Source organism: Moschus berezovskii, chromosome 19 (genome assembly GCF_049115385.1).
Source record: "Moschus berezovskii isolate FMDL1 chromosome 19, NW_MosBer_1.0, whole genome shotgun sequence".
Lineage (NCBI taxonomy): Eukaryota > Metazoa > Chordata > Mammalia > Artiodactyla > Moschidae > Moschus > Moschus berezovskii.
Window position 1 is genome coordinate 65,879,197 of NC_142478.1, and position 13,889 is coordinate 65,893,085.

The 13,889-nt window shown below is 53.7% G+C and overlaps 1 protein-coding gene and 1 pseudogene across 8 annotated transcripts in view; one reads left to right on the forward strand and one right to left on the reverse strand.

The window, feature by feature from the left end:
• The window catches only part of PXN (paxillin), a 43,249-nt gene extending 34,488 nt beyond the window's left edge, over window positions 1-8,761 (reverse strand). For 3 of the 8 annotated variants that reach the window (XM_088828249.1, XM_088828248.1, XM_055404346.2), the window contains exon 1: window positions 8,600-8,759. In XM_088828249.1, the coding sequence (XP_088684375.1) occupies window positions 8,600-8,612 (13 nt within the window). In that variant the 5' untranslated portion in view covers window positions 8,613-8,759. Of the gene's footprint in view, window positions 1-3,656; window positions 3,715-8,599 lie in introns of those variants that run through there. The other 5 variants (XM_055404344.2, XM_055404342.2, XM_088828244.1 and 2 more) reach the window with 3 other exon arrangements.
• LOC129542316 (small ribosomal subunit protein uS2 pseudogene) lies at window positions 8,611-12,631 on the forward strand (annotated as a pseudogene).
• The last annotated feature ends 1,258 nt before the right edge of the window (window positions 12,632-13,889 follow it).

The window sequence follows — 13,889 nt, forward strand, 5'->3', positions numbered from 1 at the left end:
GAAGATCGAGAGCAGCAACAAAAACTCAGGGCAGTCAGAAATAAATAAACTTTTTTAAAAAAAGAGAGAGCATTTTTAGAACTTTTCAAAGCAGGCCTCCTGCAGGCAACGGAGAAAGCCGCTGTGAGAGCCAAGCTGTCAAGTTCAACCCACCGGTGCCACGGAGGATGGGCATCCAGTGTCGCCAACTCTTGAGTTTCCAAAAAAAAAAGCCTATGGATTTTGAGGTGCCATCTCCTGATAATTTCAATGCTGGTGTCCAATTCTGAGTATGTTTAAATACCATGAAGGTCAAGTGACACGGGTCTGCAAGCCACATGCAACCTGTGACCTCCCATCCATGCCTTCAGGCTTCCAGCATAGAAGGACCAAAAAGAGAACTGGCTGGGGCACTCGAAGACCTAAGATCAAGCTCTCGCAACATTATCTGTGGTGACACTTGGGAGTGTCCCCTTCCTCTGTGCCCCGAGCTGCAGTTTAGCTTCCTCATTTGTAAAATGGGGAAACCACCGCTTACCCCAAAAGGCTTCTGTCAGAATCATCAAAGATGATGAAGCACATAAACATGTTTTCTAAACTGTAAAATGTGGCAGAAACAGTTTAACACAGGCCAAGAGAAGGGAGGGGACGAAAACAGAGCGGACAACAGACAAAGGCGGCGAAGAGAGAGTGAGAAGGAAATGAGCTGGATCTTTGCTGGCGTGCAGACCGGAAGAATCTGGACAATAGAATCCACGTCAGGGGTGGAAATATAAATTTAGGCATCACCAGCATTCAAGTGATAAAACAGGTCACGCAAGTAGATAAACTGACCTGGATACCTAGGAGAGAAACAGGGGGCCCAGAAAAAGCCTTTGCAAAAATGCACTGGTGTCCCCAAAAAGGGATCAGAGACGGAGGTGGGGAAGGAGGTGGGCTGGGAGGCGGCGGGTGGTTCTTCAGAGAATGGGGGATCTTCAGAGAAGCAGAATTTAAGGAAGGGAGGGGGAAATATGGCTGCTACAGAATGGGACACACTCTCAGCCAAAGACAAAAGCATGGAAGAATGGCCCAGGCCGCACTGAAAACAGGACAAGGAGGAAACTAAAGAAGTCAGGAGGGGGATTTCTTGAGAGGTCCAGTGGTTAAGATTCTGCTTTCCAATGCACGGGGTGTGGGTTTGATCTCTGGTTGGGGAACTGAGGTCCCACATGCCACAGGGTGTGTCCAGGAAAAAAAGAAGAAAAAAAGAAGTTAGGAAGGACAAACAGGGTCGGGGGGAAGAAACCAGAAGGAAAGCGGAACGGGGTGTTTTCTGTGGATAGGTCACATCCAGGCGCGAATGTCCACACTGATGGGAGATGGCGGGGTGGGGGGTGGGGGGCGCCCAGGGAGTTACAGGAGGTGTCAAGGTGGGAAGATGGGGGTGCAGTGAGTAACAGACCGATACCTCAAAGGGTCTGTCGACTGTGTGCCGAGCACTCCCAAGCCCACGGCACTTGGCCTCCTGACACCCAGGGAGGCAGCCTCAGGCTCTGTTTACAGCCCGCGTGCTGTAATAGGGTCTTGCTATTGCTGCAAGAGGCATCCGTTCAGAAAGGCACCCAGACTGGTGTCCAGGGGAAGAGTCCAGCCGGCCGAGGATCCCCGCAGTGAAGGGAGAGGAGATCCCCGGAGGCCTCCGCCCACCTTGCTCATGCTCACCCCAGGCTCCACTCTCTTCCCAATCGGCCTCCTCGAATGTGTGACTCGCTCTCCCCAACAAGAACACAGAACAGAACATGGCTGTTTCTGCCAAGCGCGTTCTGAATAAGCTGCATTCCATTTCATTAAAACAATTACCTGAGTCCCAGCCAAGAATTACATAAAGCTTCCTCCCAGCACCACCCCTCCCCATCTCCCCCCCCCGCCCATAAAACACACGTCATTCTGCTCCTCAAACAGGCGGTCAGGTCGGACACACGGCGCTGAGACCTCCCGAGGACGACCCCGTGATCAGGACCCAGCGGCCAGCCTCAGAGTCCTTGCATGGGGATAGACGGACAGATGTGAGGCTCAGACAAGACCCTCGTGTGAGGCACTCCTTTAAGGAGGGCTGACAGAGTGCTAAATGCTTCTAGTGGGCACCAGGGGCTCTCTAAGCCAAGGGGGCCACCAGTGTGGGAATCAAGCTGTTTCTCCCACAGAGATGTGAGGTCTGATGGACAGGCTTTGGAGTAGGCAGAAACCAAGACAGGAGGGACCTGGGAGTGGGGATGCCAGGAGCGGGAGCCTCAAGTCTGGAGAACTGAATGGCCAAGAGGGGCGGCAAGCAAGAGCCTGGGGCCACTCCGGCCTCCACTGCCCACCAGCTATGGTGTTTCTTTGGCCACAGATAAGAGGTTCTCCTGATGTGAAGCAAAAGGCACGTCATCCCCTCCCCCCGGGCTGCCCAGAGGCGGCTCTCCGCATCCCACCCAGGCCACCCCTTCCCAACTCCCGCCGGAGCCTGCGTCTTGCTTGCCCGGACCAAGGTCTGGTTCACATCGCCACACTCAGAATAACCCCAGAGGCTGCCTCCACACCAGTGATGCTCGTTGTCTCCACTGGGCCTGTCCTCTTTCCCGCATGGGTCACTGTGTGTCCCCGTCCCCGGCGGCATCACCAGTCACTCCCATGCCAGGCCTGCCTGGCTCCTGTCTCTACCCACCCGGTCTTTCCACCGCCTGCGTCCGAGTTACGGGGGGCCGAGAGTCACTCGGGTCAATCACAGGTAGGCAACTGATGCGCGTCCCTGATGGAAGGACTCCAAGCCCACTGGGGAAAAGCAAGGTTTTCTCACCTTCTCTCCCCCAACTTTTTATCATGCAAAGGTCTAAACACACAGAGAAACCGAAAGGCCACCGCGGTGAGCACCCACACACCCTCTACCTAGATTCAGTCACAGCTGATGTTCGGCCATTTTTTTGGACACACACACACAAGCTTCCTCTCTTTCCCTCCTTACGAATACACACAGTACATACACATCCCCCCCACGTTTTCTACCACATCGTTTAAAACTGAGGTGCAGAATGGTGACACTTCACTCCCAAATACTTTCGCCTGCACCTAAGAATAACAACGTTCTCCCATAAAACCACAATACCACAATCACACAAGAAATAAGCATTAAGAGGCCATCTTTAAGGGGAAACTTGGCCACTGGGGCTCTGCTGGGCCTGGCCAACCACACGTTCTGCCTGCCTCTGGCCCAGCATCCACGGCCTCCCCTGAGCCCCACTGGTTAGGCCATCAATCCATTAGGTGTGAGACTTATCTGGTCGAGAATGGACGCTTGAGGATAAATGTGAGGCTCCCAACAGGACTGCAACTGAAAAGGCAAAATGGACCTGGGAGGCCATGAGGCTCCAGGCCTATCCCAGGTCAGGAGATGATCTCTGGACACTTATCTATTTTATTTTACTTCATTATTTTTATTTTGGTCACACTGTAAGGCATGCAGGTTCTCAGTTCCCTGGCCAGGAACAGAACCCACGCCCCCTGCAGTGAAGCTTGGAGTCCCACTCACTGGACCATCAGGGCAGTTCCCCGGCCACCCCTTTTAAGCTGTTGGTTTGTCAAGATTTCTGGGAAAATTCAACTTCCTAATGCTTTCTCTTCCTCCTCCCTCTCACAAGATATCCTCAGTTCCCCACCTGAAGGGTTTCTGAAGCCTTCTTCCTCTGGAAATGGGCTGACTCCAAGTGGCAACACCTGAACAAAGACAGGAGCGTGTACAGCGTTGAGGGGCACAGAGGGCTTCTGACTCCAACCCAAAGAGTACAAGAGGGAGCGCGGGCCCCGGGCCCCCAGCTGTGCTGGAAGCGCGCAGCTCTGTCTTGAGGCTAACCACTGGATGGACAGTGGACAGCGAGAGAGAAGGCAGGTCCTCCACCGAGCAGGAGACACTGCCGTAAGTGCCTGGCATCCTGTCCCGAGCACGGCATCCTCGAGAAAGCAGCGACGAGAGGGAGGAAGCCACGGAGAGCAGGAAAGGACGGTGTGAGACTGAAGAGGAAACGAGCGGCGCCCCCGGCAGACCGGGGGTTCGACTCCACACCTCTGCTGCAGGGGACACGGGTTCAAGTCCTGAACCGAGATTCCCGCACGCTGTGTGGTGGCCAAAAAAAAAAAGAGACTGGGGGTATGGGAAGGGTGAAAAACAGCATTCTAGAAACAGAAGGCGATCAAACCAATGGGCAAACCAGATCCAGTCCAGTATCAGGAACAGACGTGGAAAATGGGTTACAAGATTAAAATCCCAGCCCTGCCACTCGCGAGTCACAGAACTCGGGCAAGGGGGCTCACCCTATCTGCGCCTCCATCTCATCATCTGTAAAACAGGTGGCAGCAACAGTAACGGAACCGGCCTCGTAGGGCGAACGCGATTCAGTGAGAACGCGCGTAAGGTGCCCAGCCCAGGGCTCACACACAGTAAGGGCTCAAGAAACATTACGGAAAGGGTTCTGCAAAGACCGTATAAAGCAGCAAAGTGCTCTACAGACAGCTGTGGTCAAGAATGAAGACATTGAAAGCAGGATGACCCAGGGGAGGGCTGGAACCACAGTGAAGTGGAGGCAGTTCTTCTGCCCTTGGAACAAGAGAAAGGCCTCAGGGAAGCTTTGGGAAGTCAGTACCCTCAGGCATGAGGATCCTGGGATGTTCCCTCAGGGGGACTCAAACCCACAGTGGCAGGGCTCTGGCCCGCAGCAGCCCGAACCTCTCCCCACCAAGCTCTGGCTGCCCAGCAGAAAGGGCACCTGCTGAAGAACCAAACAACCAGGGTCTGAGTGCCCGCTCCGCACCTCACTAGCGCACAGCCTAGGAAATCTGGGGCTAACACAGGGCCCCCCGAGGAGCACACCATCACCCCATGGGCCACCCCTGCCACAGGCCCAGCAGCTGGGTGCCCTTGACCCTGCCCTAACACACAGAGGCACCACAGATGGGCGAGCCCAAAGTCCAGACTTTCCATGGAAACAGAGAGGCTCCGTAGCCTGGAATGCCCCAGGCAATTCCCCTGCTCCCCAGTACTCCCCCCACAAGGACAATGAGGCACTGTGTTCCAGAGGGTCAAGACTGCTGAGAAGATGCAAGGAGACAGATCCAGATCCCAGTGGCAACTGGGCATTGCCAACAGCTGGCTGCTCCCCCTGCGAGGGATGGGAATGGCAAAGCTATCGAGGCCTGAACCAGCCTACCCACTGCCACCCAGACCATACGGAACAATGGCCCCAAGGGCAGAGGTTTAAAAGGTACCTAGCAATTACTCAGCAGGCCCCATGGCTCATTCCCCTAGTTGATTACCAAGCACTTACTAACTCATTAAAGCTTCCCCCATGGGGCTTAGAAGTAAAGAATCTTCCTGCAGTGCAGGAGAGGGTAGTTCAATCCCTGGGTAGGGAAGATACCCTGGAGGAGGGCATGGCAACCCACTCTAGTAATCTAGCCTGGAGAATCCCCATGGATAGAGCAGCCTGGTGGATTACAGTCCATGGGGTTGGAAAGAGTCGGATGTGACTGAGCACGTTCGGACGTACTACCTTATTATGACGATGACCAGGTCTGGAAGTGGATCGACCTGGGTTACAACCCCAGCGCCCTCACTGAACTTTCCTGACTCAGATTTCTGAGTCCATCAAGAGGGGATTAAACGCCTCCCTCCGGAATCTCTGTGATGATACCAAGGAGTGCTGAGTAGGATGCCTGGCTCCTATCAAACGCATGTGATCACTATTAGCCCCCAGCTGTGGTCACAGTCCCCATCCCCCCACCCCCCAAGCGCACTAAAAAACGTGAAGGGGGGGAGCAGAACATAACCAGAGTGCCTCTCCGTGTTGTGAGAACTCTGTCCAGGAAACTCCAGCCAGAACTGGAACACCGAGAACTCCCAGCCAAACCAGCATCGAAACAGTAATGAGGAAAGCCACCAGCAGCCACCGCGTAGCACAGAGCAGACAGAACACACAGGGAAGGGCAGGACGTTCTGTGTTTACTGATGGTTTTCTGCCCCAAGAGCTACAACTTTGTAACTTATTAAACAACACATGGTGAGTTTATCACTAGCAGCTACAGGGAGGGGAGGGCGCCCAATTTTTTTCTTTTAGACTGAAAAATAAAAAACAAAGTCACAGCACAGACTCTGACCCCTCTAGACTTGCCACAGGTCAGACGCTTTTCTTTTAGGAACCAAGAGGCTCACAGCTGACACCACTCTCAGGAGAAAAATAAAAACAAGAGGCTTGGCCTCTGGGTCCAGCCTAACTAAGGAAAACAGCTGACGGGCAGGGTGCTGAGCGGCCATCCAGACAGCTGATGGGGGCTGAGAGCAGAGGCGAATTCCTCTCTCCTCCTGCACGCCCCATTCCGCCCACCTCAGGCTCCAGTCGGTCAGCCAGGCGTGGCTGGCCCCCTGGGAGCTTAGGCCAAGGAAGCCAGGCAGCCCAGATTCAGACAACTGAGGAGCCTGTGGGGGGAGGCAGGAGAAGTAGTTACAGGTGGCAGCCATCACCTCTCTGAGACCCCCTCGTCACGAAGAAAGGCCTGATGGTGCAAAGAGCTGCAGATGTAGGAGTGAGAGATTGGGCTTCCAGTCATGATTTTGTCATCTTACGACTGTGCAACCTGGGGCCAGTGAATCAACCGCCCTTAGCCTCAGTTTTCTCCATTTGTAAAAGGCCGGCAGTAGTGATAGCAGGGACCCTTAAGGGGCTCTTCAAAAAGAGTTACTGTGAAGACAGGACAGTTGAGGCTCGGGGAATAGCAAATCTAAATTCCTACAATCTGCTCTGCCAGGACACTTTCTTTCCTTTCAGAGACGAACTCAGTTTCCTGGCCCTAAATGGAAGACTGTCAGAGGACAGGAATTCCGGGCTTCAACAGGGAACTCTACAAAGACTTTCTCAGTCCTTCAAACAGCACAGGGCCTGTCTGGAAGCAATGGAACCCACACCAGCATTTCAGAAACTGTGACTCTGCTTGTGCGTTCCCACAGGGAAAGCATTGAGACTTTCAAATCCTGATTCGAAAAATATCCCCCACCTCCTTTCAGTTCAGTTATTTTTATGCGAAAAAAAAAAAAAAATACCTGCCTGGAAGCCATGCCAACCTTGAGTGTGCTGGAAAAATGGGTGCCAAGCCTGACCCAAAGACAGAACTATGCTTGGCAGCCATTGTATTCTGCAAAACAGGCAGGACCGCACACTCTCCCCAGCTCCAGGATCTTGGGGATCAGGGGGTTGGGGACGTATCCTGATCCCTAAAGGAAGCTTCTGGGAAGCAGTCACACCCCAATCCTCCTCTCTGTTCCCTTGGAAGTCCAGCGCCTACAAATAACCAGTCTTAATTTAGTGCCCTGTGAGGCTCGGGGGAGGGCCCATCAGTCCTGTCTGATGAATCCACCCCTAAGAGCTTGAGACAGAGAAAGCATCAGTGGTCACACAAGCCACCCACAGTCCATAGAGGGAAGACAAGGCTCCTACAGAGAAGAAACTTTCCTCCCCCTCCTCAACTCCCCGGCTCAGAGGCCTTCCAGCTCCAGGCATGAAGGGAGGGAGGGAGAGTGAATTCTCCCACTCCAGGGCTCAAGGCATTCCTAGAACCCCAGCACCACTGTGGGTTTAGCATTTGGTTCCAGAAGATACTTTCTTCTGCCCAAACTCCAGATCAAGGCTGGACTGAAAAAAAATAGTTTGGGAGCTTCAGTCACATGAAAACAGTAAAACTCTGTTCTGGGCATCCTATCCTCCTTACCTGTGTGGCTTCCCGCAAGGTACTACCAGCCTGGACACGTTCAGAGATGGCCATACCTCGGGGGCCCACTTCCCACCTCATTCCCCTGGCACTTCACCAGTCTGTCTCCCCAGCTTACGCTTCTAGGATGAGGCTGGTCTGCGATATGAAAGCGGAGGGGCTGGTCCACTGAGTGGCCAGGGTAGTGAAATGGACCCGGGGCCTTAGTGGGGCAGAAAGGAGACTTGTCTTTGTGGGTATGTGGTCATGGAGGCTCATCCCTAACCTGTGAATCTGACCTGTGAAATAAAAGGGGTAGACTCGGAGGAGCTACCCCTGAGGTGCCGGATGTCCATCTGTGAAGTGGGGGTGGTCCTCCAGCGGCTGGGAGCAGGCCCCGGCTGCGCGATCAGGCAGCTGATCCCCAAATTGGGTGTTCCAACTGTGCGATGGGGGTGGGGGAGCGCTGTGTGAAGTGAGGGTCCCGCAGCGGGGGAGGTGGTCAGGTCCCGGCAGTGGGGCCTGTCCCTGAGGCGAACCGGGCGGGTCCCTGACCAGCAAGCAGGTCCCTGAGGCAGAGCTGGGAGATGGGGGTGGATCCCCGAGGTCGGGGGCTCCGGAGGTGGGGCTGTCCTCGAGGCGAAGGGGTGGCGGCTGTGAGCACGGCGGCTGGCCTGGCCTGGGACTCAGGCCCAGCCAGGGATCCGGTCCCTCCGAGCCGGGACTGGCCGGAACCAGAGCCGGGACCCGGGCCGGAGCGGGTGGGCTTCAGCCCGCCGCTCGCGCGCTCGCTCGCGCCCGCCCAGGCCCGGGGCCCGGGGCCGCGCGCCCCTCGCTGCCTTCTCCCTCAGCCCCTCCAGTCACTCACCGAGGTCGTCCATGGTGGGGGGGCCGCGGGCGCCGGGAGCCGGCTCGGCGTCGCGCTCGCTGCCTGTCCCGGGGCCGCTCCTCGCCGCCGCGCAACTTTTCCGCCGCGAGCCTCGGCCCGGAACGGAACGCGCCGCCGCCGCCGCGCGCGCCCGCGCCCGCCGTTCGGCCCGCCCCCGCGAGCACGCGCGCCCCGCCCCCGGCCGCCCCCGCGAGCACGCGCGCCCCGCCCCCGCCGCGCGCTCCGCCCGTAGGCGCCCCCGCGAGGCCGCTGGCCACGCCCCCTCCGCCGACCCGCGAGAGCGCGCCCAGCCGGGGCAGCGGGCGTCTCTGGGCGGGGCGGCCGCGCCGCCTTGTGGCCAAGCCGGCAGGTGGGAGGCTCCCAGGTTTCTAGTCCTCTGTCTTTCTGTCTCGTGGTCGCATGCCTGACTGTCTGGCTAACATATCCATCCGCCTGTCTTGACGTCTCACAATCTCACCTGTGTCTATCCGTCCATCGGTCACTCACTTATCACACCGCTGTCCACTGGAGAGTCAGATTTGTCCGCCAGTCCATCTACGTCCATCTTCCAGTAAGTTGCCACCCCACCGAAGAAGACCCTAAATTGGTACCAGGTCCGTCTAGTCAAGGCTATGGTTTTTCCCGTGGTCATGTATGGATGTGAGAGTTGGACTGTGAAGAAAGCTGATCGCCGAAGAATTGATGCTTTTGAACTGTGGTGTTGGAGAAGACTCTTGAGAGTCCCTTGGACTGCAAGGAGATCCAACCAGTTCATTCTAAAGGAGATCAATCCTGGGTGTTCATTGGAAGGACTGATGCTAAAGCTGAAACTCCAATACTTTGGCCACCTCATGTGAAGACTTGACTCACTGGAAAAGACTCTGATGCTGGGAAAGATTGGGGGCGGGAGGAGAAGGGGACGACAGAGAATGAGATGGCTGGATGGCATCACCGACTCGATGGACGTGAGTTTGAATGAACTCCGGGAGTTGGTGATGGACAGGGAGGCCTGGCGTGCTGTGATTCATGGGGTCGCAAAGAGTCGAACAGGACTGAGCGACTGAACTGAACTGAACTGAAGGCTAGGGACGTTTGAAGAACCTTTCCTGGGGTCCCCCTCTGGATCCGTGGCAGTGCAATCTCTCAGCCCAGCCTTTGAGGCCAGATTCAATATTGTCAAGATTTGTTGTTGTTTAGTCACTAAGGCTTATCTGACTCTTTGGGACCCCATGGACTGTAGCTAGCCAGGCTCCTCTGCCCATAGAATTCTCCAGGCAAGAATACTGGAGTGGGGCCACTTCCTTCTCCAGGGGAATCTTCCCAACCCAGGGATCAAACCCACTCTCTGGGGTCTTCTGCATTGGATTGTTTACTGCTGAACTACCCAGGGAAGCCCATTTTCAAGTTTATATATTCTTTAATCTTACACATATCCATCCTCCCTAGAAGGAGACTTTTCCAAAATCCTGGACAGAGCAGAAAGGACCCCACCTTAGACCCTAAGGGAAAAACTACAAGGAGGTTACACCCAGTGCTGGGCATGGTTTCCTGAAACACCCCACTGCCACTCCAGACCCCAGAGGGACTTTGCTCTCACAGACTCAGAAATCATGTCTTAGCACCACCTGCCATTTTTTTTTTCCACCTGCCATTTATTGAGTGCCAGTACTATCAATAGAATGAACAGGCTGTGAGCTGGGTGCTTTCCGTGCTTTCTTGCATTTAATTCTGACCACAAGCCTAGGAAATGACCACTAGTATCCCCTTTTTCAGTTGGAAAAGTTAAGACCAGAGAGATTGAGTTACCCAAGGTCACGGAGCTAATAAGTGGGAAGACTGAGATATGAACCTGGGAAGGCCTAACTGAGGCCTCTGCAGGACAGCTGCTACTCTGCTGGGTGAAACCATTGTCCTTAGACCAATCCCACAGCATCCAGGTGTCCCTGTGTCAAAGGTCTCAAGCCCCCTTTTTTTTTTAAGGTGGATCAACTATTTTTTTAGTATTTATTTATTTATTTGGCTCTGTCGGGTCTTAGCTGTGTCATGTGGGATCTTTCATTGTGGCTCTCAGGCTCTCTAGTTGGAGTGCACAGGCTTAGTTGTGCCCTGGCACATGGGATCCTAGTTCCCCAACCAGGGATCAAACCTGAGTTCCTTGCATTGCAAGGTGTATTTTTGACCATTGAACCACTGGGGAAGTCCCTCAAACCTTTCTTTTCAAAGCAATATTCCCTGGAAAGGAAAACATCAAATAAGCTGGCAATTATGCCTTTGGTGGGTGAAGTTCTAAGGAGGGGCTTCCCTGGTGGCTCAGTCGGGGAAAAAAATCTGTCTGCAATGCAAGAGGTGGGTTTGATCTATGGGTCAGGAAGATCCCCTGGAGAAGCAAATGACTACTCACTTCAGTATTCTTGCCTGGAGACTCCCATGGACAGAGGAGCCCACCGGGCTACAGTCCATGGGGTTGAAGAGTCAAATATGACTGAATGACTAAGCACATCAACTTGAATGTTCTAAAGAGAACTGAAGCTTTGCAGTTCAGTGCTGTGACCTTGGACACTCAGTCCCTTACCTGGGATTTCCTCCCCTTGGGGATTCCCATCCCTGAGCCATCAGACTTGGTTAATTCAAACCAGGTTTCCTCATACTTCCTCAAGATGAACTGATGTTGCCTCTCCTCGCTACCCAGACTGGGGTCCATATGGCATTGTTCTGGATTCCCATCGTAACTTAAAGGGAAACTTTCACCATATCCAGAGCCCTTGATGTCCTGCAAATAAGGAGGAGGGTGTCCTCAAATTCCTTTCATCAGAAACTCACTTGTGTGTGTGTGTGATCAGTCACTCAGTCATGCCCAACTGTTTGTGACCGCATGGAGCTCGCCAGGCTCCTCTGTCCATGGAATTTTCTAGCAAGAATACTGGAGCGGGTTGCATTTTCTCCTCCAGGGGATCTTCCTGACACAGGGATCTTACCTGCTTCTCTTGCTTCTCCTGCATTGCAGGCAGATTTCTTTACCATTGAGCCACCAAGGAAGGGAAACCCACTTAGGTGGCACCAACTTTAACTTTCAAATGAAACAGCATGTCTACAAAAGGAAAAGTCATGGCGTCTACATCATAAATCTGAAGAGAACCTTGCAGAAGCTTCTGTTGGCAGCTCATGCCATCGTTGTCATTGAAAACCCAGTGGACATCAGCGTTGTTTCCTCCGAGAATACTGGCCTGTGGGCTGTGCTGAAGTTTGCTGCTGCCACTGGGGCCATTCCTATTGCTAGCCGCTTCACTCTTGGAACCTTCACTAACCAGATCTAGGCAGCCTTCTAGGAGCCAAGGCTTCTGCTGCTGCTGCTGCTAAGTCACTTCAGTCGTCCGACTCTGTGTGACCCTATAGACGGCAGCCCATCAGGCTCCCCCGTCCCTGGGATTCTCCAGGCAAGAACACTGGAGTGGGTTGCCATTTCCTTCTCCAATGTGTGAAAGTGAAAAATGAAAGTGAAGTCGCTCAGTCATGTCCGATTCGTAGCGACCCCATGGACTGCAGCCTACCAGGCTCCTCCGTCCCTGAGATTTTCTAGGCAAGAGTACTGGAGTGGCTTGCCGTTGCCTTCTCCGGCGAAGGCTTCTGGTGGTTACTAATCTCAGGACTGACCACCAGCCTCTCACAGAAGTCTCTTCACCTGCCTTCCATTGATCTATGTGACACAGACTCTCCTCTGTGTTCCGTGGGCCCGGCCATCCCGTGTGGCAACAAGGGAGCTCACTCAGGGGGTCTGACGTGGTGCTCACCCGAGAAGTTCTGCGCATGCGCGACACCATCTCCTGTGAACACCCTGGAAGGTCATGCCCGATCTTTCCTTCTATGGAGATGCTGAAAGGGATTGACAAGGAAGAGCGGGCGGCAGCTGAGAAGGCTGTGACCAAGGAGGCATTTCAGGGTGAATGGACCGCTCCAGCTCCTGAGTTCACCGATGCTCAACCTGAGTTGGTGGATGGTCAGGAGGTGTGGGCCTATTCCGCAGTTCCCCGCTGAAGACTGGTCTGCCGCTCCCACCACTCAGGACTCTGAATGAGTCTTAGGCTGTTCTTCTACAAACTTTTCCTTTTTTTTTTTGCTGCACTGGGTCTTAGTTGCAGCACGCAGAATCTTCAGTTATGGCATGCAAATGCCTAGTTGCAGCATGTAGGACCTAGTTCCCCAACCAGGGATCAAACCCGGGCCCCCTGCCTTGGGAGCACAGAGTCTTAGCCACTGGACGACAGGGTGGGGGGCGGGTGGGAAAGTCTCCACAAATTCTTCATATGGAAATAGGTTGATGGAAAAAAAACAGTCTCTAAAAAAAAGAACTGACATTGACAGGACACTGATGGACAGCACTGCCAAAACTGAATTCAGGGTCCCCACAATGAGAAGACAACCTCCAAGAAGGTGGATGCACCGAGGGACCACTCCATGGCCGAGGTTGCTGAGGGCTCTCTAGTCCATGGAATGTCTGCCTCTACATGTGTGTTGTTCTTTCCATGTTCATGGCTCTGGATGCCTCTTCCTGTCCCAGCCCAGGGCCCCTCTGCTCAGCAATGTAGGGTGGAGGTTAAGTACACAGCTCAGTGGACTAAGAAACACCCAATTCCAGCTATCTTCCTTGATGGTGGTGAATCTCGATCCATTTTACTCTTTGCATCTGTTTCCTTATCTGCAGAAAGTAGATAAATAATAGCTACCTGTCAAAGTCATCATAGGATTAAACAAGATACTACACATTTACAGATGACACCACCCTTATGGCAGAAAGTGAAGAGGAACTAAAAAGCCTCTTGATGAAAGTGAAAGAGGAGCGTGAAAAGGTTGGCTTGAAGCTCAACATTCAGAAAACAAAGATCATGGCATCTGGTCCCATCACTTCATGGGAAATAGATGGGGAAACAGTGAAAACAGTGTCAGACTTTATTTTTTTGGGCTCCACAATCACTGCAGATGCTGATTGCAGCCATGAAATTAAAAGACGCTTACTCCCTGGAGAAGGAAATGGCAATCCACTCCAGTGTTATTGCCTGGAGAATCCCAGGGACGGGGGAGCCTGGTGGGCTTCCGTCTATGGGGTCACACAGAGTCGGACACGACTGAAGTGACTTAGCACTCCTTGGAAGGAAAGTTATGACCAACCTAGATAGTATATTGAAAAGCAAAGACATTACTTTGCCAACAAAGGTCCGTCTAGTCAAGGCTATGGTTTTTCCAGTGGACATGTATGGATGTGAGAGTTGGACTGTGAAGAAAGCTGATCGCCGAA